At 29.2% G+C, this 26,547-nt stretch overlaps 1 protein-coding gene across 1 annotated transcript; it reads left to right on the top strand.

Moving 5' to 3' along the window:
* The first annotated feature begins 18,574 nt into the window (after positions 1-18,574).
* Positions 18,575-19,937, top strand: LOC129984103 (cAMP-regulated phosphoprotein 19-like). The gene has a single exon (XM_056093883.1). It carries the CDS (start codon positions 18,838-18,840, stop codon positions 19,198-19,200), a length of 363 nt encoding a protein of 120 aa, XP_055949858.1. The 5' UTR covers positions 18,575-18,837; the 3' UTR covers positions 19,201-19,937.
* The last annotated feature ends 6,610 nt before the right edge of the window (positions 19,938-26,547 follow it).

Raw genomic sequence — 26,547 nt, forward strand, 5'->3', positions numbered from 1 at the left:
TATCTCAAACAAAGGCACCACTCCGACTTTCTTAAGAAATATCTGTTTAAAATCAAATCAAATCAAAACGCAACCATGCACTTTTCCCTCCGCCACACAAGCTCCTCTCTCTCTCTCTCTCTATATATATATATATATATATATATATATATATAATCTTAAAAAAAAAAAAAAAAACGGTGACGGCGAATCTCGCTAATTCTTTCCGCAGACGTCGCCATTGGCGGCCAAACATCACAGAGGGGATTATTTGTTGAACTGTACATTTAGGAGTAATCGGACGCGATGATTAAAAAATACAGCGATTTAAATAAATTAAATTTGCTATGCAATCAAAAAAAATTTGGATCTATTTGATGGAAGGAAAGACTATCAAAACACGTCAATTTCATTATATTACAAGCACAAAATGATCTAGATTGTGTTATTGAGACAAGCCTAGTAGAGAATTTGGAAATAAATGTAAGTCAGCCATCCTAGTTTTCAGAAAATCTTCACTACAGCGAACCACCCCTTCCATTCCACACAGTATTCCAGTAAAAATAATAATAATCTAGAAATAGAAAAATAATTTTGACTTAAAATTGCTTTAGTATTTTTTAATATTTTTAAAAATGAAAACAGAGACTTCCTTATTGTCTCCTTTTGCCTGTGCAGAATTTTAACTTTTTCTATTACCGACGCGAAAATAAATCTGAATTGAAAAAAATATTTAGAAAGTTAATCCAATAAAAAGGATTATTTTTTAATTTCTTTCAGAATTAGATGGGGCCATTTTTTAGAGGAAGGGAAATTCTAACTGAGCTCAGGGAAAAAAAAAAAAAAGAATCTAAATTTTCAGTGGCTTGGGACCTCTTTAGATGGCGCAGGCCTGTCACATCCCCTGTCTGCCTTATCGCAAATACGGCACTCAACTGGGTGAAGAATAAACTGCACTCTCACGTGGAGCGGCCGCTTAAGAGTGGAACCCAAATATAAATAATAGGTACAATGGACTAAAGGCCAGGCTTTTGTATCACTAGGCAAAAAAAGGTCACTCAGGTTTGCGAACTGCCTTGATCTTTGAGGGCTTATCGCTTCCCTCCCTTCACTACCTACCCCCTCGCTATATATCCAGATAAGTAGAGGAGGATAGAAAAAAAGCAGACAAAAATGTTGGGTTGCCTAAATACATGAGAAAATTGAGAGGAAACTGCTGTTCATTTTTGTGCTCTTACAACATTTAGCTTACCTATGCTGTTATGATTTTCGATTATATTGTTAAAATTTTGCGTCTAAATATCGGTTCAAAATAAGTCGGTGTTATAGAACTAATATTGTGAAAAAAAAAGTGATAGAATTTATTTTTTAGGATTTATTATTTAATACAAAATAAATCCTTATTATCCAATTCTACTAATAATAAAGAGAAATGTGTGTGTTAACTCCACCTGCCTTATGGGAAATAAAACACCTGCAAATTTTCTAATCCACAGAATTGAAACAAAATGAAGTATATAATTTATTTTTATGAAATTATTTTTAAGCCAATCACTTTTAAATACCAGAATTCTCGAAATTCTTGAGTAAAGTTTCCCAATTTCTTTTAAAAAAATTAAAAACCTTCCAGTCTATTTAATTCTTTTGTCTTCAGTGACGCATTAACTAAAACTTCGCATATCCATAAAATAATGTCCTGTTAGTTGCAGTAAGTATTGAAACAATGGTATAAGTTTTTTTTTTTATCTATTTATCAGTAGCTTCCATCGAAATCTTTTTTCCCCTATATAAAAATATAGGGGGATAGGGACAATTTACAATAATTATTTTTTATTATTAAAAACGATCTCATCGCAGTTGCTTATAATGTTATGTGTGCATTACTTCATTTTGAATGCAAGAAATAAATAACAGTGATTATTATGGTAAGGGTTAAAGAATATGACGTAACAGCATCGAAATCTGTCTCCCCCCCCCCTCCTATTTACTTCGATTAGTACCTCTGTAACATATCATGTTTTCAATGTAATTATTTTATTTTTACTAGCCACCTTCAACAACAGCTGGCTTTTAGGAAATATTGGTTGTGTCTATTTTAATTAAATTTCTAATGCAAAATTTGTAAACTGTCTTTCAAACATCGAATTGTGTCAGCCATTAAAGCTGTCTTATTTTAATAACATGAAGATTCCTAAGGGGTCAAGACTCATGACAACATAGTACCTTAAAGACTTGAGAGTCTGAGTAATCTATTTCAAACTGCACATTGTCCTTTGCAATAATGTAATTTCACTGTCTTTTTCCTCCTCATTTGTCATCAAAGAAAAAAAAAAAAAAAATGAAGTCTTTCCTTCTTAGCTGTCAACAATGGCAAAAAATACCATGCGATTAAATATTTGATGGACCAATTAAAACAGTTTAAATTCCATTGCGACAGTGACATCTGTTGTTGAAAATTATTTAAAAGAATACTTTTTTTAAGTTGCCAAAATTTGGTAAAAATTTGAATGAAAACTTAATTATTATTAAAAAGACAGTTATATAAATTTTTAAAATAGAGTAAAAAATCAACTTTATGCCATAACAATTAGAAAGTTATCTTTGGGAAAATTGCAGAAATCTCACTTAATTTTTGCTTTTTAACCCTTTAAAAGGCCATTTTTTTCTAGTCATATTATGTTAAAATATTTTTAGGCTTGAAATTAGAATAAGAAAAGGGATTCATTTAGCTTATTAGATACATTTAATTTGATTAATTAATTAATTTGGTTAATTAATAATTAAGTAACAAATCAAGACACATCATTTTATCTGAGATAAAGAACTGAAGCCTCTAAGTTTCTGACTTACTAAAAAAATTTGTCAGAACTTATGCCAACCTATATAATTTCATACAAAGATTGATAAATTTGGTGGAAAGCATACTTCCCACGGCCCTAGAAAGAGTTAATATACAAAATACAAAGAAAGCATTGTAATCGTCAAATAACTCGACCTCGATATTTTGATGAATTTCTACGTTTTAGACCTTCGTGAGTTCGAAAAACACATTAAAAAAATTCTGTCTGTGATAAAGACAACTCAAAAACACTTTGAGCTAGGCAGATGAAATTTAGTATAGGGTATTAACACCAAATTTTGAGCAAAATCTATTCAGAGGAAATCTATCTATCCGAATGTTTGAATAATAGTTTACCTGATAACTACAAAATGATATTAACTAGATGAATAAAATTCGATGGACAGATTTATCATCTATTTTGTACTATGCAAGCTGTGTTAAGAATTCAGTTAACCTCGTGGTCTTCCTGCGCGGAGCTAGCTGCCAATCATGTAAATATTACATGGTCTCCCTGTTGATGTTAGTATACCTTTTTTCCAGTAGAAGGGAACTTGACTCCTCTACTAGGGAGAGTGTGATCTCGGCTCTCTCTCACTCACTCTCCCGAGAAATTTTATGTGTAGTTCTCTAGGCCTACTACACTATGGCGTAATCATGTGCCTTTTGTTGTTGATGTTACCAATAAACCACATAAAAGACAACCTGTGTCTTCAATTCATTTCACCCAGGACACAATCTTCACTATCGAATAAATTATTGTGTAATTAAGAAAAACAACAATAATTTAATTTTTACAAGCTCTTCTCAGCTTTATCCAAAGTTCACAAATTTTTGTAGGGTGGTGGGGTATAGCACCTTTATTAAAGTGTATGGAAAAAAAGTTCGGGGGATACCACCCCCACTGTCTTTAAATTAAAATTCTAATCAAAATCCCCCCCCCCCCATCCTTCCAGAAAAATCCCTTAGAAATGCATATTTTCAACCTCCAAATTCAGTACTTCGAGATCATATGCTCAACCCTATATGTAAATAGATTATCTATTTATATCTATCTATATATATATATATATATATATGTACGCTAATGTACGAGGTAGGGAAATCGCTCTTGCTTACTATCGAATGGGAACAGCTAATTATAAACTTATTACATCATTATTTTATTACTTATTATTATAATTATAAACTTATATTATTATTATATCATTTTCATACATTCGTACATTTTTTTAAGTATTTTTAATACCTTTTTTAAAAAAATTATTTTGGTTCTACTCGGTTAGGATGAAATTCAAACACATCCATCAAAACACTCAATCTTGTGTTTTTGCCAAAGATTAGTTAATATTAAAATTTGAAAAATTGTTCTCTTTGAATTAATAGGATTTTCACTTCCACTTTTATTCCGTAGTAATACATTTTTAATATGTTGTAATCCAGTAAATTGTAATAGATTGATTTTATTAAATTCATGTCTTTCAATTGTATCAAATAACATGTTGATTTCTTATAATGCAATCCACATTAATTTTTCTCTGCTTAAAAAGTCAAGCTGGTGAACAATCTGATCGATTAAAGCGGCTAGTATTCAATATGTCAAATAACATATTTACTGTCATATATGGCAAACACTGTTTAGTTCCGTTTAAAGAAACTTCTTTTATATTCTCGTTCAGATTATCTTTACAAAATGAATTTTACATTTAAAGTATTTTAGGTTTGTTTATCAAAACATAAGTCTTATTTATATAATATCAACTACTTCATTTTGTAACTTCTATTTGCTGAATTTCGAAATAATTTTCGATATCTGCACAGCTGAACTGGAATGAGCAATTATTTTTCAGCTTCATGACAACCGGCCATAAATGTTTTTCTCTTTAACTCTTGTAAAGAACCGATAGACCTTTTATTTACCGCGTTATCATCATCTTGATATTAGTGAGTGTAATGTGATGTTGAATTGTAATTCTTAAAAAAAAAAAAAAAAAAAAAGATCTCCTAGCTTATAATATGAAGCAACGTAGCACGATGATATTTGAGGCTTGATTCCTCTAACTTTATTTTATTCTAAAAATAAAGATAAAGATATCCTTATTTGTATAACAGTAACAAAGTGAACACAAAAAAAGGCATTTGAAAAAACACGCTGGAGTGCAATTTCAGCATTTAAAATATTGAAAATAGTGTTGTAAAATCTGTTTGATCAAAAAAAAAAAAAAAAAATGTTATTCTTAAATGCTGTCGTCAAAATTTTCTTCGTTCATTGAAATTTTTAAAAAAATATATTTATTACTCGGATATTGACAAACTTTGCTGCTAAAAATCCCTCTTTATTCATTTCAATAATAATAACAATTGTAATAAAATATATTTAAATTGTTAAAATATTTTGAAATTAGGAAAACAAATTGTAACAGGAAAAAAATAGTATTGTTGACGAACTCATTTTTGGAATTTTAAAATGGTGCACACATATGGTTTTTGTACAATTGTATAATCCGAAACTATTGAGAAAAAATATTAAATCCTATATATATATGTAATGATATTTTAACTCTAATTTCAATTTAATTAATTTTCATAATAACTTCATCTTAATTTAGCCCATAGTAACTTCATTCTAAAATATTCTCTTATTTCGTGATCCAATTCCACAGTCTCTACTTAATTAATTCAAGAGAAGCTTTGTTAAATTGTTGAATCAGCTAAAATCTAACTTTCCCACACTACGCGTGAAGAGATAACATACCGCTGATCAAGCAAATTCTTTTTTAAAATCTCCCTTTGTTTCCCCTACCTTCTCGGCGCCTGTAATGAAAATCCCTATCGAAATCTCATAATACATTAGCACTGTGAAGAAATGTTTTCCCTATCAAAATCATAGGTTATATAAGACCAGGGATAAAATGTCCAAGAGCTCTTCCCTCATTCGTTTCTGTGTCGCTCTGTGTGCGCATCGCTTGTACATATGCTTGCTTCTTCATAGTGAAATAAAACGACGTCACGAAATTAAAAGTATCTTCATTGTCTTCAAACTGCATCATGCTTCACAACAAATAATATATATATATATATAATAAGACTTTTGGAAAACTTTTTCTTACGAAAGCTTATTAAAATTGCCTGCTATCTAAATATAACTATGTGCTAAATTTGGTTATTCTATTTCCAAAACTATGCCTTCAATTCGAATTCATTTATGTAGTCTCTTGGGAAGGGTGAGAGGTAGCTCCAATTTTGCCGGGTTAGTGACCCCTTAGTCTTCGCACCTATTTGGCGAAAAATTGAAGGATCCAGAATCTTCCATTAGATCGTGAACACGGAGTTAAATACAAATGATTTATCTGGAAACAAATATTGTCAATACTCCCTACGACCCATCTGGTCGCCTGAGGTGACTAACTAATAAAAATGAAAGAAGAAATTTCCATTCGAACTTTCCTGTTTTGTTCTAGAATATTCATTCTGTCATGGGAGGTATAAAAATCAAAGGCACATAAACGAAAGAATCAATATTCAGTTGCGTTGAGCTCAAGTCTATTATATTATAGTCATGGCTCAAGTAAGTTACTGACCGAAACCTCTCTTTGGAGTACAGATCTACCAATTCTCTGAAAGCTTTCTGCTGTTGCTGCTGTTTAATAGCGATTAGTTTCATGTGTGTTGCTATTTACTGCAAGTGTACAATGAGTTTTATTACATGTGTTTCTTGCTTTTGTGTAGAATAAAACGTCGTTGTCTTTTCAGAGCCTGTTAGTCTTTACATCTTATACCCTTTGGATTTTCTTTACCAGCATTTTCACATTTTATCAGAATTTTATTATATTTTTATAATAAATACATTACACATTACGTGGTTGTTTCAAACAGTAATCAGTGTGCAAAAGTGTTCTGATCTCGACTTTTCCGTATACTTAAACTATATTGCATCTTTTTTTTTTTTTTTTTTCTCTAATTTTTCTCCATCTGTCCTTGTCTGTATACCCAAATATATGAGATGGTAGAGAGCTAGGCGTCAAATTTTGGAATTTTAATTGTAGTGCACACCCCATCTCAATTTCCTCTCGTAATAACGCAGTATACTGCATTTTGTGCTCTGTAATATAGTAAAGAAAACTGAGTGTGCATTTTGGACTTGCATATATACTGATTGGACCTAAGGTTTGACACAGGTATACAGCTTTTGCCACAATTTCATATATTAAATTTTATTTATCTGTGGTGTTAAATTTTCGATTTATTGCGTTCACGTGCATATGAATATAAAAACCAAGAAATGGCTTCCATTTTTATATATTTGGTCGAAAATTTACTCGCGTCTACAATTATGAGGATAAATCTGTGTCTCAAATTGCATCTATATAGTTCTTTGAGTTTTTGAATTATTATTTTCATTTCCAAGCATAGAGACTGTAAGCCAGATTTCCCTTCAAACAATATCATCCGAATTTCGATATAAATCTACAGATTTAGTGTTAAAATTACACATTACATTTCATCTTTCTATCTTAATACATTTTTTAATTATCGTGTTCATAGACAAATAGGCATAATTCGAAAAATTGGATTTTCAGACTCGGGAAGGTTTGAAATTGGAAGATACATCAAAATTTTAACTTTTTTTATTTATTTATTTTCTATTTTCTCGTATACGTAGTATAGAAAAAAATATTGTAACTGTCAAAAAATTTTCACGTTTTAAACCTCTTTTAGTTCGAAAAACGCATTTTTTGGAAAATATCCGTCAAGGTAACTCAGAAAAGATTAGAGCTAGATGAATAAAATTTGGAATGCGGTCTTTATGCCAAATTTGTAGATTTCTATCAAATTGTGAGCAAACTCCGTTCGGAGGAAGTTCGACTATTCGAATATAAGTTAACAAAATAACTACAAAACGAAAAGAGCTAGATAAATAAAATTCTATTCATAGACTTGACATCTATAGCACAGTATCCAATCCAACAAGAGGTTGACCGTCTGTCGGTTAATATTTTCATAAATGTAAACGCGACAACTCAAAAACGGAAAGACTTAAATATAACAACTCTCGTATGGCATTTTGTGATTACAAGTGTAGTTTTGTGTCAAATTTTTATTTCAATCGTCGGAAAAACGCGTGTAAAATACAAATTTCATTTTAGGATACTATTGACCGCATGTCAAAGATTGAAAAACTCGCCAAGGCTGACACGATAAAAACGTTAAATTCATGCCAAAGGTAAATATTTCGTAACTACGCCAATGCCATGCAAGGCATTCTCAGAAATAACACTTTTATTGGAAAGTATGCGAGAAAATTTTTGGTTGATCATTCCCGCATTTTTTAAAAATATATATGAATACAATACTTTTTGTATGCTTAGTGTATGAGGAAGTAAAAAAAAAAAAAAAAAAGGTATCGCTTGAACTTAAATTGGGAAATCCCTTTGAAGTACAATAGATAACAGAGTTCAATGAAAGAAGCAGATAATGCTATCGTTTCATTTTACGATATCAGATCTTGAACTCATGATATGTATACATGATTTTTTCCTACGTGATCACTGTTTTGTTTATCGTTTGATGTTCTGGAATACCAAATGATTTTGAATTAGATAAATGTCAATTTTATGATATTTATGCTGTTATATTGTGATGTTTCTTATTTGCTGTAATAAGTTTCTTGTCAGATCCATTTTGTTTTCTCAGCACTAATGCATTAATAAATATTATATGCATATTACTGGAATTAAAAAAAGCATAAGGAATGTTGTCTTAAAATCACAGCTATCAATTTAAGGGTTAATATTTATTATAGCTCCTTCAAAGTAATCTCATCTAACTGCCATTCACCTTAACATTTTTTTCCGATAATCTAAATAAGTTTTAAAGTAATTTTCATTAAATTTTTTCCGAATTCATAGTGAGTTTTCTTTTATTGCATTAATGAACTTAAAAATGGACTCATGGAAATAGAACCAGCGGAAGTGGTTTTCCCAGAAATTTCTCGTATGCTCTAATAAACTTGTCCTATCATGGCGTTGGCGTACAATAGTTACGAAATGTTTTTGCATGAATATACCATTTTTATTGAATCTATTGTGTCATCCTTGGCGAGTTATTTGGCGATTAGCCCATGGCATGCGTTATTAGTATCCAGTATGGCATTTTGGTCCAGTATGGCAAAATGGTTTTTGTGTTTTAGACACGTTTAAAACAAAAATTTGACACAAAACTTCTCTTGTAGTCGTAAAATCTCATAATAAATTTGTTATATTTAAATCATTACGTTTTTAAATTAACGCGTTTACATGTTTTTGAGAGTATAGACCAACAAACAGTCTACCCTCATCTTGAATTTGGTTCAAAATTTGACTGGTGTCTACGCTATACATGTTAATTCTGTGCACCAATTTTTATTTGTAAAGTTCTTTTCGTTTTGACTATCATGTTAACTTATAATCGGACAGACGGACTTCCTCTGAAAAGATTTTACTCAACATTTGATAGAAGTCTGAAAATTTGATTGTAAAGACCGTTTGCCAAATTTCAACCGTCAGTTAAAGCGTTTTTGAATTATCTTCGTCACAGATAAACAGACAGACATTTCGCAAAATTGTGTTTTTCGAACTCAGGAAAGTCTGAAACAGGTGATTCCTCAAAATCTCGAGTTCGAATTTTTTGACGATTATCAATACTTTCTGAATACTTCGTATGCGAGAAAGTAAAACCATAGGTAATGTTGTCTTAAAATGACAGTTATCAATTTAATGTTTATTGCATCTCCTTCAAAGTAATATCATCTAACTGTAATGCACTTCTAACATATTTTTTTTCCCCGACCCTCTAAGTATGTTTTTAATTCGTTTTCGTGAACATTCTTCGGGATTCATTATGAATTTTCTTTTATTGCATTAATAAACTCAAAATGGTGACCATAAAAAGCAGTTTTAGCCGTGGCTATAACAAAAAAATGTCAAACGGTGCAATATGTTTTACATACGCAATTTGTGTGTTTGTTGAATTTTTAGTCAAAAGTTGCGCGAATAATAATGTCACACTGAGAAGAAGTATTATCTTAGTGCTAAATCCACTATTATCTTGCTGTAATTCAGCTTGTGGTAAAATCCTAGATGGGCCCATCTCTTGGCGACTTATTTGAAATCTCGCCAAGTTGACTACTAATTGAATATTTGTTATTATTATTATTTTTCAATTAAAAAACGATACTTGAAGGCCAGAAATGATAATAAATAAAATAAAATAAATATTATAAAAATGAATATAATAAATAAATAAATAATAATAAAATAATAAATAAATAATAATAAAAATAAAATAAATATAATAAAAAATAAAAATAAATTAAGAAATCCATCTAGGTTGCCACATTGGCGACGTTATCGGCACTCGTATGGCGAGAATTCTTAAAAGACGACAAGAGGTGGGCTGTCCTAGGATCCACCCCAGCTTGTTTTCGGTGCAAAAATTTATTTAATAATGGCTTTTTATCGTTAAACAGCAATCACTAAGTTATCTATTGATCAGATCGACCAAAAAGCGCCAAGAAAAAATTTCGCCAGTTTGGCGATTTCATTTGTCAAACTATATAGCAAGTAATTCGCACGTGATTTGATCTATATTTATGCACTTGAGTTTATTTTTATAATTTGGCGACATTTTTTCTCGGCGCTTTTTGGTGGCTGTTAAAACTGACAAGTACCCCAATTGTTTTATCTAACCGATATGTTTATGGAGAATGAAGTGAATGGTCAGGAAGAACGTGTTTCATCTATGGTGGGTTTATTATTTTCGTTAAACATTTTATGCCATCATATATTCTTATTTTGATAAGTTATTCTTTTCATATATTTTTGCATAATAAACTGCATAGTGGAAACAAATATTTATTCGTATTTTATACTCAATTACATTCATCATATTAGAAAATCGGCAAAGTTAAAATTCATATTTCGGTAAAAGTGAATTTTAGTTTGCACCCAACTGCGCCAACAATGCCAAGTCGCCAATAAAGATGGCGGACAAAATAAACAAATACTTCCGCGGAACAGTTACGGTTACTATTTCCCGCCATCTAATTAGAACTTTTTACTGATAAGTATTTTTTTTTTCATACTGCCCGGTGCCTTCTACAGATGCCTTCGGCATCTGTAGAAGGCACCGGGCAGAATTTTTTAACTTAAAAAACACATCCTACGGCTTCGCTAGCAGCGGGAGCGGGAACCTAGTAGCTTCGCTAGAACATTGAACATAAGGACTGTGTGGATAACATGAACTGTACATAATCAATTGAAAAGAAAGAATGATGTTGTACGAACGGATTTCAGAGGGAATCCTGCCCGGTGCCTTCTACAGATGCCTTCGGCATCTGTAGAAGGCACCGGGCAGGATTTTTTAACTTAAAAAAACATCCTACGGCTTCGCTAGCAGCGGGAGCGGGAACCTAGTAGCTTCGCTAGCACATTGAACATAAAGACTGTGTGGAAAACAGAAACAGTACATAACCAAGAGAAAAGAAAAAACGGATAAATAAGCAATCGGAACATTCTCCATACAAAATTTCAAACAAACATACTTTCCCCACCTTCATCAACTTGTAAAAGAATATATTCCACTCACCTTCCATCCATTCTGCCGGTTCGATATCAAACCATTCTCAATACAAAATTTCAAACAAGCATCCTTTCCTAATTTCATTAACTCGTAAAATATATATGTATGCATATTTAACTCGCTCTTCATTCTACAGGTTCGAAATAATCCCGACATAACAAATTATGAAGGGAACCAACCGTTATAACACCAAAAGAATTACGAGAACTGCGAAGAATTCCATTTGCAGCTGTCTTTGAAAGTGAGAATGCAGACGATTCTTTTAAAGCGAATACTGACAATTAAAAATTGCAAAAGAATAAATATTTTCTGTTCGTATTCACATTAAAAAAAGAAAGAAGAAAATAACTTTTAATTATAAGCTTAAATTTCTTTATAATAAATAACAAAAGTAAAATCTTTAATCGATATTTTTTTAATATTTTTAATTTAACATTTTTCATAATTTAATTGTAGTTTAAGTACAACTCAACCATTGCAAAAAGTAGTAAACAAAACAGCAGTACGGTTGCTATAAGAGGGATCCGATGGGTTGCAATATTGGCGACAATCGGCTGGTGCACACTAATCTTCACTTAGGCCCATATTTCTTTAAAAATAATTTTCGAACTAGTTGCCTCTGGCGGCCAGCTAGTTCGACGCGAATATTGGTTATGGTTGATTTCTAATAAATCACTTATATATAATTTCATGACTATGATTCCGCGAAATTATTTGATATTAAATTCATAATTTTAAATGTCTTACTTCTGTTAACTGTATGCAAGAACTCTTCTAATGGAAACAGTTCAATAACATCACACTGGTATTAAAAATGTAAATATCTGAGTCATCTGCCATCTGTATATTGTAACATTGCGATATTGTAACATTACATTTTTATTCGTTTTGAAAATTTCACAAATGTTATACAGATTCCTTCTTCTTTAGCTTTTGACAGTGAGGAAAAAAAATCACACGAGAAGATAGATAGCAGATGAAACCGTGAAAACAATTTGAATTTCAAGATAACAATGCAATCTATTGTTAGAAATTGTTAAAAATAATATTTTTCAAAAATTGCCAAAATTGAACGGAAATTTGCAAATTTATATCATTAAAAAGACAATTTTCTAAATTTTGAAAAGGTGTAAAATCGATTTCTACGCATAAATATTTTTGTAAGTTATTTCGGAAAAACGCCAAAATTCAACTGAATTTCTATTTAACTGAGATTTCAAAAAACATTGCTCCGAAATGCACATTCACACCATCCAAAGTATATCTGTGCCATATTTTGTAGCTCTACGTCCAGCTTTCATCATCGTCACCTTGGGCAATGGCTTCAATGCTACTAAAGTGCAGAATTTTATTTTCGGAGACCTGCTTATGAACGTTTTGTGGTTCGGTGGTATAGAAAGAGATAGAAAGAGGGAAAGAAAAAGAAAAAAAAAAAAAACTAAATATGCATTTTGGATAACATTTGCGCAGGTTTTTTTTTTTTTTTTTTTTTTTTTTTTCTTTTTTTAACGATTAAAGTTTGACACTGAACTACAATTTTAATAGCAAGATCTTATCTAAATTTAATTATCTCAGATGTCTTTCTTTCTTCCTTCATCTTTTTTTTCTTTTGTTGTTGTATTTGCGTGCATGCAAATGTATCTTCCAAGAGTCCATTGATTGGTCTTATTTTTTAGCACCTTAGCAATCGAGGGTGAGAAACTTCCGATATGGTGGTTGGTTCTACCACCCTGGTGGGTACAAAAAAAGGTGGGGGTCAACTGCCTCCCATCGATGACAGTACGCATTTCCCAAGGGAAGGGTTGTACCATGGCCGGTTAAAGACAGGATTCAGCCACAATTCCCGCCAGTGTTGCTGTTGCGGGGGTCCGGTCATTTAGATTTTTTCGTGTGCCTTCGGGCTAGTCGGAGATGAGGGTTAAAAGTATAGGTTGCGCAGCAAATCTCATCTATTTAGCTCTTTATGTTTTGTAGCAATCGTGTTCGCTTGCTTTCGGAGAGTCAAAGGCATAAACTTCCTCAGAATAAATTTCTTTCAAAACGGGAAAGAAATCTACACCTTTAATATAAAAGTATCAAACTAATACCATATGCCGGCGTCCTGGCATAGGGGTAGCGCGTCTTTCCCGTCATCTGGGCGTCCCGGTTCGGGCATGGTTGTTCTTTTTCTGTGTTCTATCTGTGAGGTGTGTGAATGTGCCCTCTTGTAAAAGGGGTTGTGCAAGCGAATGTGACGCATGAAGTAGCTAAATCGTACTCTTGGCCCTACTGAAAAAACAAGAGACCATACTCACTTGACTTAAATTGCTGACAGATAACTGTCAGCGGGCTTGTAAAATGCCATAAGTCACAACACAACAATACCACATACTAAAGTTCATTAGTCTAGCTCAAAACATTTTTGAGTTATCGTATTCACAGTCAGACATAATTAAATGTCAAAAATGTATTTTTCGGACTCTGATGTGAGAAGACTCATCAAAATCTCTTGGCCGAACTTTTTGACGATTGCAATACTTTCTTTCTATATACTACGTATATCTTTCGTATATACTACGTACACAAAAAGTAAAAATAAAATCAAAATTCTAGAGCGAATATAAACTAAATTCATATGTTATTTATTTTACAAAAATGGTCATTTTTATTCACAAAATGTACCTTCATCTTAGCTACGTAACATTTTTGACATTCCTAATTTGAAATCCAGACGAAATATTTCTCTTCTCCTTTTTCTTTTTCTTTTTTTTTTTTTCTCACTAATAATATGATTATTTACAATGACATGATAACTTCATATATTTTGTTGTAACAATTACAATTTTTGGATTCAACAGTTTATTTGTATTTTATTGCTCTGTTTTTTTCTCGAAGGCCTCGAGCTTTCTTTACATATTAGATCATATTTCAAAGATACCTTACCATTTTTCGTGTAGTTGAACAAACTTTTTATTCAAATTTTTACAAACTGAAATTATGAAAAATTAAGAATAAAATTGTCTAAGAACTCGAAGAAAATAATTCAATTACAATTTTATTTCCTTTATGTTTTGAGAGTCTATCTTTTTTATAAATATTGAATCTTTATATGGACAAGTCATATAAGCTATGTGAATGAAAGGTCTGGTCAACTTTTTATTGTTCTGTCTCTAAAAAATATCAGTAGTTTAACTAAAAATCGAAGACCTACCGTATTAACAAACCTAGTGCATTTTAATTTCGTCAAGGTCATATACTACTCCATATGGTGTGACTCAGAGAGGGCTCTTGTTTATTTATCAACCTCGTTAATTTCAAGGTCAATTTCCAAATATTTTTATATATCATCAAAACAGACTGTAAATATAACTAAATCTATTATAGTTTTCTGACGAAACAGCTAGGCGAGAAAAACTACAGACTGATTTAAAAATTATTATTTGCCTAGTTGCCAAATTGCACAAACAATTTGAAAAAAAAAATCTATGAATTGTAAATTATTACGAATGCAATACATGTTTACATTGAATTCATCATTAAATAAAATTAAGTAAAATTATTATTTATTTATAATGTATTAGAATATTAATTATTCTTTTAAGTGGTAATGTTAAATTCGACTTGAAAAAAGTCCAATAAAATAGTCATACTTGTTCATTTTAATGTGATATTTAATAGTCATATTTGTTCATGACTATTATAATGATATAATAGTCATATTTAAACTTCAAACAAATAGTCATATTTGTTTGAAGTTTAATAATCATTTGTAAAATGTCATTGCGAAGAAATACTTTTATATGTTGTTAAGCAAATCATTAATTATAATTATGGGAGGGAGGGATATTTTTTTGAGAATTTTCTTACTTACTTAAATCATTTAATCATTTTTTCCATGATACACACATAATAAATAAATAATTAAAAGCATATAATTTTCACAAATTTATTAAAATACAAAAATTTAGACTAAAACAACAGACATGTGTATTGAATTTCAATTATTGAAATGTAAATTGTCCAAATGTTAAAAGAGGGACTTCATAGCGAGCATTGCCAAACAAAGACTGCAAAAGTCCTTAATTCGCTACCTACTCCAATCAAGGTTGTTAGAGCTTCACGCCGATAGATGGCGTATCTGTCGAGTAAGAAGCTTTTGTTAATTCTTTTTTGTATAGGAAGTAGTGAGTAGGAACGATTCTGTGATCTAATCGTGGCATCCATTTGTGATTGGTGTCCTAATCTGCAACAGTCTACCTGAAGAGGCACAAAAAATGTGTCCGAAAATAAAATGGTGTTCACCAGAAAGAAATGAGTTTTATTTGAAGAGAATTACAAAGGTTTTATTTTATAAAATTGGTCATTCTTCAAACAATAGATATATCTGAAATTTAATTTATATTATATAGCCATTGAATTTCGGTTTCTTACTCACACACATACAAAAAAAAAAAAGTTTTTATTTTTATCCATTCTGTGCAAATTGCTTCCCTCTGCCTTCATTCGTTTACAAATTTTTGATATTAAATTTCTTCCGATCTTCTGAGTCAATGCATATCATCACTTTTAAAACAAAATATCATACATGAATGTAATTATATTTTTAAATCTAATTTAAATTTTATTTACTTTATTTCCTAAATTTTATCTTAATATAACCCATATTAACTTAATTCTAAAATGGTCTCTTATTTCCTGATCCCTCTTCTTTTTATTTAATTAATGCTACACGAGTTTTATAAAACTGCTGAAATTGGTAAGTTCCCACCCTCCAAGTGAAGGGATAAAAATCTGTCAAGCTACACAAATTCTTTTAAAAGATACCTGTAATTCCCTTGCTTAAATCGACACTTGCAAAGAAATCCCTATCAGAATCTCATAGTATATAATATCCGGGGGAAAATATTTCGCTCTCTTGCTCAGGTGTTGCGCTATAGATTGATGTGTCTCGTCGCTGCTTACTTGTACATAAATTATGGCTCCAGGGATGGAATGAAGCGAAGTTAAAAAATTTCGAAGTGTCTTCTTTTTTCGGCCACGAAATTGCTTAATAAAATATGTGTTTACATTATATGAATATATAATTGATAGGATTGCCAGATCTTCTTTTAAATTGTTGCAGAGTGTCACAAAATCCCTTATGTCTCTAACAGTCTCAGCTGTTACATAAAAATTTCATGTTTTTGAAAAGTCTGCTTAAATATAATTGTGTATAAAATGTAAGCTGCGGAAGTTATATATCGTAATAAATAATAAAACCAATGGGTATAGTCCCCTCGAAAGTTTCTCGTATACTTTCTAGTAGGTGCGTTATGCATCCATTTATAAAAAATGTGGATATTGAGTAAGCCCGAGAACATGATTAGCATTCAGATTTTTATTTTCAAACTCCTGTACATGATCATTTTGTACTTCATAGTATAGAAAAAATATATGTTTTCGACACCTTATTTTTAACCGATTGGTACTAAAATCTAATACAGAATTACGATTTTTGTAACAAAATCATTTACCAAGTTTCATTTATTTGTGTTTTTTAATTTCCGTGCATACATGTACGAGAATGTACAAACTGTCAGCTCTTCGACAAATTTCATTCAAAATTTGATATGTATTTATATGTTAAATGCTAAGACCATGTATTAAATTTCATTTATTTAAATAATTATGCTTTTGAGTTATTGCGTTAAAGTACATACCAATACATGATTAACCATTTAATCTACTTGTTTCAAAACTTAATACACATCTAGTCTTTAGATGTTAAATCGATGTACTAAATTCTGTTTATTTAGATCTTGAAGTTTTAAAAATATCGTGTTTACTTGTATTTGGAATACTAGACGGCCAGATTTCGTTTAAAATTTGATAGAATCCTACAAATTTGGTGTAAAGACCTTATGCCAAGTTGCATTTGTCTACTCAAAAAGTGTTTGAGTCATAGTGTTCATAGAAAGATTAATGCATAATTTCAAAAATGTGTTTTTGCGCATTTAGGATGGTCGGAAATGTACAGATTCTTAAAAATCTAAAAATTGAGTTTTTTGATATCTACAATACTTTGTCTTTGCATATTTCATGTTCGAGAAAGTGAAAGATAATCTAAAACAACAATTATTAATTTGATAAAATTTAAAAAAGAGTTGAATTGTGAAACTAAATTGATTAGTTCATTAAAGGAAAAAAATCATATTGTTCACTATCTAGGACAGAATAATGTGTAAATGAGCCATTGATGGATCTAACCTAATTGGAAAGAGAATATAATAAAATTTATGAAATTTTTTATTAGATAGCATTCTCTTAACCAATGATTTCTATGTCACCTATTTGCCTGTAAATTTTCTCTAAGCATTAATGCAATTTTGTGTACCACAAATAAGAGTACATAAAATTACAATTTACCCAATAGCTTTGTAAGAAAAACTTTTTTTCTTATTTTTATTTCTGCTTTTTAACTAATATTTATCTGAAAATAGAACAGTTGTAACTGATTACTTTGAAGGGAAAAAAATTCAAGGTACTGCATTAGAAACGTTGCATTAATTAATATTCGAGTCAGAAAGTAACCTTTGCATACATTTCAGTATTCAGCATGAATGCTAACAGTTCTTTAAATGTGCTATTTTTTTAAATTACAGTCAGAATTATTCGTAATGTGGACATTTTATATTAGATTTATCCAAAAGATAAAAAATAAAAAAATTCTGGAGAACGAATGTTTCTTGTCATTTAACATCTAAATCTATTCTTGAGACGTGGAATTTGCCTTGAGTTTCAGCAGAGTACCGAAAAGAGTTCTTAAAACTTTTTATTCTAACGAACACTTTTCAGAACTGTTGACTTCATATCATAGCAAATAGAACAATGAGAAATTCTAGAAAAGTATTAACCTAAAAAAAAGCATAACTTTCTAGAATCTTTTTGAGTTCGAACCGAAATTCAGCCATTGCTTTATGATACAGTTCCTGTTCATTTATTTATCATGAAAATAATTATTATATATTAATTAGTTTAAGGTAGCAGTTCTTTCTATTTAAATACGATTTTCAAAATAAAATTATTTGTTAGGGAAACGCTGTGAGAGCACGTAGGGACATTCTTCATTTCTCCATTTTTAGCGTTTGAACCGAAGAGAAATTTCTGGCAGCATTCACGATCTGTGACGTCATTGCAAATCCGTTGTTGTTGCAGATGTTCATGTTGTGTCTTTTTGACTGAATGTTTTTTTCTGTATTACAAAGAGTGGTTAACTTTTAACCGATTTTGACTTAATTGTCATTATCATTTAAAGAAGTTTTTCTTTATTTTTTATTTGTTTTTAATATTATTTAAGTGAAACTAGACGTTATTTTCAATCAGACCAATCTTAAAACATTACCGGTTTTGACATTAGTAACTGATTTGTCATAGTTGTGAATATGTCTGCAAACACTGATGCAAGTGAAGCTGCTAGCCAGGTAAGCGAAGAAAACCCTTCTGAAAATCAGATGAAAGAGGCCGAAAAGAGCGAAGAGGCCAAACTACGTGCTAAGTATCCCCAAGTTCTTCGACCTGGTGGTTCTGTTTTTCTCCAGAAACGATTACAAAAAGGACAAAAGTACTTTGATTCTGGTGATTATAACATGGCCAAAGCTAGAGGTAATGCAAGGCCAGCAGTGCCTGTTGTGGCACAGCAAGCTGGAATCGCGGCACCCGTAGGTAATGCTATACCAACTCCGGAAGATTTGCCTGCACGTAAAACTTCTATAGTGCAAAGCAAACTGGCCACCGAGCTGTCTTAGGCTGTGTTGTGCAGTACTGTTCTATTTCTTTCATACTTTTTTTTTATTTTGAAAAGTCTTATTTTTTGCATACTTTTCCATATTCATTGCAAGAATATCTGCACATGTGTAAAACTCTGTGGCATTTTTTTTTGTTGTTGTCAAAGCTGAAGCCATCACTGAAGTTAGATTTTGATGATCAAAAACTTCTCTTATAATTTATAAGAGTACAAGTTAACATAAATAGTTGTGTGCAACCATGTATGCTATTTGAGACATTGGAAGTAGGGCATTCATCGTGCAGTGGATAAATTTAAGAACATAAAACTAAAATTTCTTTGTGAAGTGTATTAAAATTTCAAAGATGATGGAATGTGAAGTGTTAGGAATCATGATCTGTAAAATTTAATGTGTGATTACTTGTGTGTAAAAAATATTGCTCCAACTTCTAAAGAAACTTGTGTTAAAACCATTGTTGGATTTGTACTCATTAATTTTAGTGCCATTTTTTTTTCTCCCTTTCTTGTTTCAGATTTATTTAAATTAATTTTACAGCAAAGCAGTTACCAGTAAATGTAAATTAACTTTTAGTTTTGATTCTTTGATGTATATGATGCTCACTATTGTTTTTTAAATTCATTTTTATAGTTGAAATTTTTTTAAATTGGTGTTGCTTGTAATTTAAAAGAAATGTAGATACAGTCCTGTGTAATATCTAAAAATGGAATTGTGTGAAGCGATAAAGAAAATAAGTCATATATGTGTTTCATTTTATTTCTTTTCAAAACTTTGATCATAGACATTTTTGACATCTTTACTCATTTAAAATGTAATTGGTAAATGTTATAACAAAGTACTAATTAATAAAACATTTAGACACCTGTAAAATAGTCAAATTGGTTATTAGCTTTTGCATGAAAATGGAAAAATTCTAGCCAGGCTATTAAAACTCTCCTAACTCCTGTATGGCCTAAAAACTAAATTTAAAGGGAATTATAATATTATTAAAATTTTTACCTGTAACTAATATAGTTTTTATAGATATTTTTTGCTATTAAGTCATGAAAATTTGTTTATAGCTAGTTTAAATTGTCATGCAAGACAGGAGGAAAAAAAAACCTAAAAGATCATATTACAATATAGTTAAGCAAATGTAATAATAAAATTATTTTTTGTTATCAGTTACTTAGAAACCAAATATAATTATTTTTAAAAATTATAATTTGGTTATGAAATGTAGCACATTATTTTTGCCTTTGGTGTCTTGTGAAAATTCAGTTGATTTCTTGATCATAATAGTTTAAGTATTAGAATCATCAATATAATTATTTCTTGTTTTTAAAGACTTTGGTGCATATTTTGGATTAGGAAATCAATATATGTTGTTTATATTGACTGACTAATTTAAAAATTCACTTCAGTTTTAGCTACTGTTTATTATAGCAAATCATTTACACAAGTAAAATACCAATTCTCTATCTATACTGTTTATTATTTGTACAATTTGACTTAACACATTTATTACTTTTAAATTTATTTTTAAAGAGAAGGTTGATAAAAATATAGCTGCAGACTTAAATTTATAAATTCTTTTTATTAGTTATATTTGTTAAAAATTTTTTGGAAGATTTCACAAGTTAAATGCTTTGATAAAAATATTAAGTAACTTTAAGTACAAGAAGATCTTGCAAATCCAAATTTACATTTATTTTTATATTACTTTCATCTCTGAGAAATAAGTTTTTGGAGTGAATAATTTTATGTGTGACTTAATTTTTGAAATCTGACAATTTTCATATCTATGGAAAGAAAAAAAATTACTAATATAAATTATCTTCTTCTTATCTGGCCATTTCAGAAGCAAATCAGTAATCTATGGCATTCAAGATTTAGATCTGTAATTTATGGCATTCAAGATCAGTAATCTATGGCAAGTAGTTTTGTCCTCTGGCTGAGCTCTTGTTTTCTAACATTGGTATTTTCTTGATTATATTTTAAATGAACCATGAATGGAGGTGAGTTGTTTCTGGTAGTTTTTATAAATGCAATTTACTGTCATTTAATAGGTTCTAAATTTGATTTCTGGTGATGGTGCTTTGAAGGTCACCTTAGTGATGGCTGTTGTGCTTCTTTAACACCTTGAGCCCTCCGTTAATTATGCCAGCCCAAGTGAGATGATTCACAATAATAATATAAAAAGACACTTGGAGGAGAAATTTGATTTTTTCCAATGCTGAAAAATTAATGATCTTAATAGATGAGTTGGTAGTTAATTATAAATGAATATTCCTTATTAAAAAGAAGACAAACGTCAAGTAATGGTCAAAAAATTCTCAACCAATTATTTCTTATTAATTGAAAAAATTGAAATTTTTTTTATATCAAATATTAATTACTATAAATTATTGAAAGTAACTTCTCAAGAGGTGGAGCAAAGAACTGAGAGTTACTTTAAATAATTTTTTTAAAAAAATACTTATATTTGAAATATTTGTATTTTATTATATAACAGATCTTCACTATAAAGATCTACTATTGTGCTATATAATAATTATTCATTTCTCCTATGTCCAGTTGGGCTTAAAATTTTAGTAAAACTTGTAAGTACATTGAACTGGCTCTGAGAAAAACTGTTAACTATAAGTTCATTGTCAAGTTTTCTTGTGTAAATTATTTTATTATTAAAATGCAGCTTTGTGATGATATAATTCTCAAACCTTCCTATAGTGAGAAGCAGATTTATGGTAGTGTTACTTTATTGCAGAATAACATAAAAATTTAAACTGTGTGGATTATTAAATAAATTGTAACACTTCCGAGACAATTTTTCAGCTATCCCCCCCCCCATCCAAAGGATTTTAAATTCTTTTGGGTACCATCTCATTTGAACATCAAAGGAAATAATTTGACAATAATTATCATTCTGTTGCCCATTTTGAAATACTCCAGTATCAGTTCGTGATAAAAAAAAACTACTTATTAATACTCTTTAACAATTAAAATAGCAAGAACAATCAGGGTAAGATGTTAATTAATTCCATGGATGCCTATTGTTGAAAAGTGGTAATCTAATATTAGCTAAAATCATGAGATTGTTATCTACACTTTAGATTGTTATGTTTTGCTAAGTATCCTACTTTGAGTTTTTACTGAAAATGTGCCATTTCAATTAATCACACCCTTATATCTGATATCTGCAAAATCCAGCATTTGAGACTGTCTACATTAATCACATCTGTCAAGCACCTGATATTTGCTTTTTTGAATTCTTAAAAATTATTAGCTTGTTTTTCAAATTTTAAACCATTTTTACACCTTGTTCTGTTTTATCTTTTCACAATAAATTTACTAAAATTTTACATTTTTTGCCGATTACTTCAACGATGTCAGTTTAATTATTTCTATAATATCAGTAATTTATTAAATGCTTCATTAAGGCCATTTTGCCTAAACTGAAACTTACTAAGTAATTTTATGAAAAAAAAATATCTATTCTAAAATAGTCCTTAAAATATATGCTGTAATTACAATTTAAAATATTTTACATTTATATGCAAATTAGTAAGACTGATTTTGTTAAGGAAAATAGCATGCAGTTGGAGAAATTGGTATTTGATATAATTAGGTGTAAAATGCACATTAGAAATTGATACCACCTTCCCACTTGAGTCCATTTAAAAAAAAAAATTTCTCTTCTGAATTTTTTAAGGCAAAGAAATAGATTTATGATCAGTCAAAAATTTGCAGGATTTTATTCATTCATAATGTACTGTTAAATTTGGCATGCATTAAAAAAAAAAAATTGTCCATTTTTAAATTTTTTAAAACAAAGATCTGTCCATGAAGAACTAATTTCTCTTGCATGAATTAGTATAATTACAAGATCTTTGATATCACATAATTAAATTTCTAATACTAATTGCAAAATTATTGAAATAAATGTTATATCCATATTATACAGCTTTCGGGAGCAAGAAAAAAAAAAGGAATTTAACTTTTATGCAACCACCTAATATTTTTCATTTAGAGCAAATGAGGAATATTTTGGATATTAAAAATGTTTAAACATAAGGAATAATTGTTGTGTTAATAACATGTTGCAGATAAATAATTATTGAGTTTAGAATGGTTTCTTGAGAATTATAAACATTGATACTCAGGTATTAGAATAGACTTAAAAAAAAAAACATGCCAGAATTGGAAAACATGATCCTATCAGTCAAAGCATTTCAAATATTTTATTAATACATTGTATGAAAGAAAATGGTATTTATATATTATAGAAGTGAATGTAAACATTATTAAAACCACCAATTAAAAAAAAAGAATATCTATTTCTATTAAATCTTTATAAAAATGCTTAAAGGTAATCAAAATCATATTTTCCTTTATTTCAACATTTATCCATCAGAATATTTTATTCATCAACAAACAGTTGGGGTTAAAAATAAGAAGGAGTTTTTACTTTTGATAAGTAAAATATAAATCAAACTGTTAACTTATTAATAAGAGATACGAGAAAAGATGTACTCAAAGAAAAGATGTTTTCTAATTAGACCATTTTATAGTTTGAAAAAGTAAGGAACTGGCATTAAAATATAATTATGCATATTGTCACTGGCAGATTTTCTATTGGTTAGCCACCTAGTCTTGAAGGAATTGATTGAAAAGGCATTATTAGTCTAGTTGTGAGATAAATAAATTTGTAAAAAATATGAATTCTATGAATTATAACATGTTACGATAATGCATTATTAAATATAACTGTCCAGTTCCCATTTCTGCTTAATTATGTTCACTCAGATATTGTGATATTTATAAATACAGAATATCAGCTAAGTTGTTCCTTGCTTAATAATATTGCATGGGTGTCATGCATTCATAATAACTAAAAAACATTTACACAAATTTATCAAAATAAATTGACTTTGAAAAAGGTTGTTAATAACTGTGGAACTGAAATCATCTGAAAAATTTTAAAGAGAGGCCTTGTAATATAGTACAGTCACAAGAAAAAAAGGAGCCATCTAGCTTGGTTGTCGATCATTACATAATGAAAACTAAAAATATCATTTGAAAGTTAGTAACATATTAAAAGATGTTGACCTATAAATTACATAACAGACTGTCTACATGTTTGAAATTTTATAAACTTTGAAATTTCCAACTCCTTTTTCTTTCCATGTCATGAATAGATTCCCAATAGAAAAATACCCAGAATACAAATTATGTTACCACACTATTTGACATTTTATGTTAAGGGGTTGTTTCTATATTTATACTGTAAGATTTATATATTCTCTGGATATCAGTAATTGTATTCCTTTTAATTTTTGTGAAGCTTTAAGAGCAACTGTTAAGTTTAATTTCCATGTTAAAATTAATTGCTGCATAACATAATATAACTATGAGAAGTTTGATTCTTTTCCGTAATGAAATTTTCAAAAGCATTGTAAAGTCTTGTTTGAGACATATTTAATCTTTGTGTTCGTCTTTTATTAGTACATACTAAATTGCATCTGAATCTGAATTGCAATTATATTGAAAGTATCAAAATGGAGAATTTTGTTGCATAAGCAAAATTTAATATATATTTAAAACATATATTAATAATAGTGTTAAAATTAATATCATACTGATTGTGAAAGATAAAACAAAATAACTTATTTTTATTCTTTTTATGATTTTTCTTGGAGATTCATTGCTGTACATACTGAATTTATCATCATTGTTTAAACAGACATGGAAGGGCACACCATTTTATTTTATGCACATGCGAAAAAGTATTGCATTTCATTTACTGATGAATATGGATAATTTTTCTTCCATTCTTTATCAGGAACTTAATGTTCTAAATAAATGTTTTTTGATTGCGAATGATTTCATTATATCAAGACATGTATACAAATATGCATCACAAAACGGCAGAACATCATTCTTAATATTCAGTTATTTAGTCTGTGTATCTTAAATTTCCAATATTGTTGTCCTTTCAAAACTATTATTTATCACACATTTTGTTGTTTTTGATATGAATAAAAATTTAAAACCTGGCATACTTATGGGAATAAGTATATATAATTAAACAAATAACTATAGGAATAATTATATATATTTATTCCTTAATGTCTTTAAAAAGTATCCAATTTAATAATTTATATTAGAACTTTTTTTAAAATTAAACACAATAAAATGAATGTAGTTAATAGACATTTTTTAACCAAATACATTAAATGGTGTAATAAAATAGATAAAAATGATTACGAATCATTATAATATATCTAAATGTAATTTAACACCATGATTATACATAAAAGTTTGATAAAAGATATGTTTAATTTTTGCGTTCGTTCTTAAATGTTTACATTTTTTAAAAGGAGTAGAAGAACAGTGCCATACATAATTAATAATTCTTCATAAAATTGTGGTCTAAGAAATGACTGTAAATATTTTATAAAAAAAGTCACTAATAACTCTTTTTTTTAAAAAAAATCAAATATTTTTTTTAAATAATAATTTAAAAGTACATTTCATTTGAAATTGTATTTTTTTTTTATTAAAAATATTTTTGCTTATCAAGAGCAGTTTTCACAAAACTTTTATTTTCCAAAAAATTTATCCATTTAAGTAAACTGAAATTTGTATTCAAATATATTGAAATTTTCTTTGATTCACTTCTGCCTTTTAAATATCAATTAAAAAATATATAATTGTATCCTGGCAGAAGTAGTTGTAAACTAAAACATTAATTAATACTTTGTGAATAATTTAAAATTGTTTATTTTTGTATATACAATAAATATTTGTAAAACAAATTTTGCATTCACAAAATTAATATAAATATCTTATCTAATAATATTTTGATGCTTGATTTTTTATTCCATTTATGATTATATGCAATATTATAATAATTAGAATTATGGAAACTTAATTTTATGAAATTAGGGACTTTCGCAAGAAATACCTGGCATGCAAATATTAATAATTTTAAACCCATATAGCTCTTTTCTTGCTACAAAATATGGAGTTCGCTATGCATTAATTATAAAGAAAAATAATTTGGTCAGTATGTTGGTAAAAATTAAATAATTACAATCTTACAAAGTATTTATTAGAAAGTAAAATTCTCTTATTTAAGTAATTTGTATTCTGTAAGTAATATTATATGAGGTAACGAGAAAAAAATTTTTTAGCTTCTACAACAACAAGAGATGATTTCCCACATTTAAAAATTGAGATAGATCAATGGATATTATGTTAATGGAAAGTATTTTTTTCTTCTTTGATTTCTTATTCTTTCAACTGATAAACTTTTTTAAAGATATTCTCACATTATAACAGTGTGATAAATGATATTTGATTCAAGGA

This window comes from Argiope bruennichi, chromosome 9 (assembly GCF_947563725.1).
Source record: "Argiope bruennichi chromosome 9, qqArgBrue1.1, whole genome shotgun sequence".
Taxonomy (NCBI): Eukaryota; Metazoa; Arthropoda; class Arachnida; order Araneae; family Araneidae; genus Argiope; species Argiope bruennichi.

Bases quoted from the DNA above. Each gene is read 5' to 3' on its own strand.
- LOC129984103 (XM_056093883.1), top strand. From the start codon at position 18,838: ATGTCTGCAAACACTGATGCAAGTGAAGCTGCTAGCCAGGTAAGCGAA.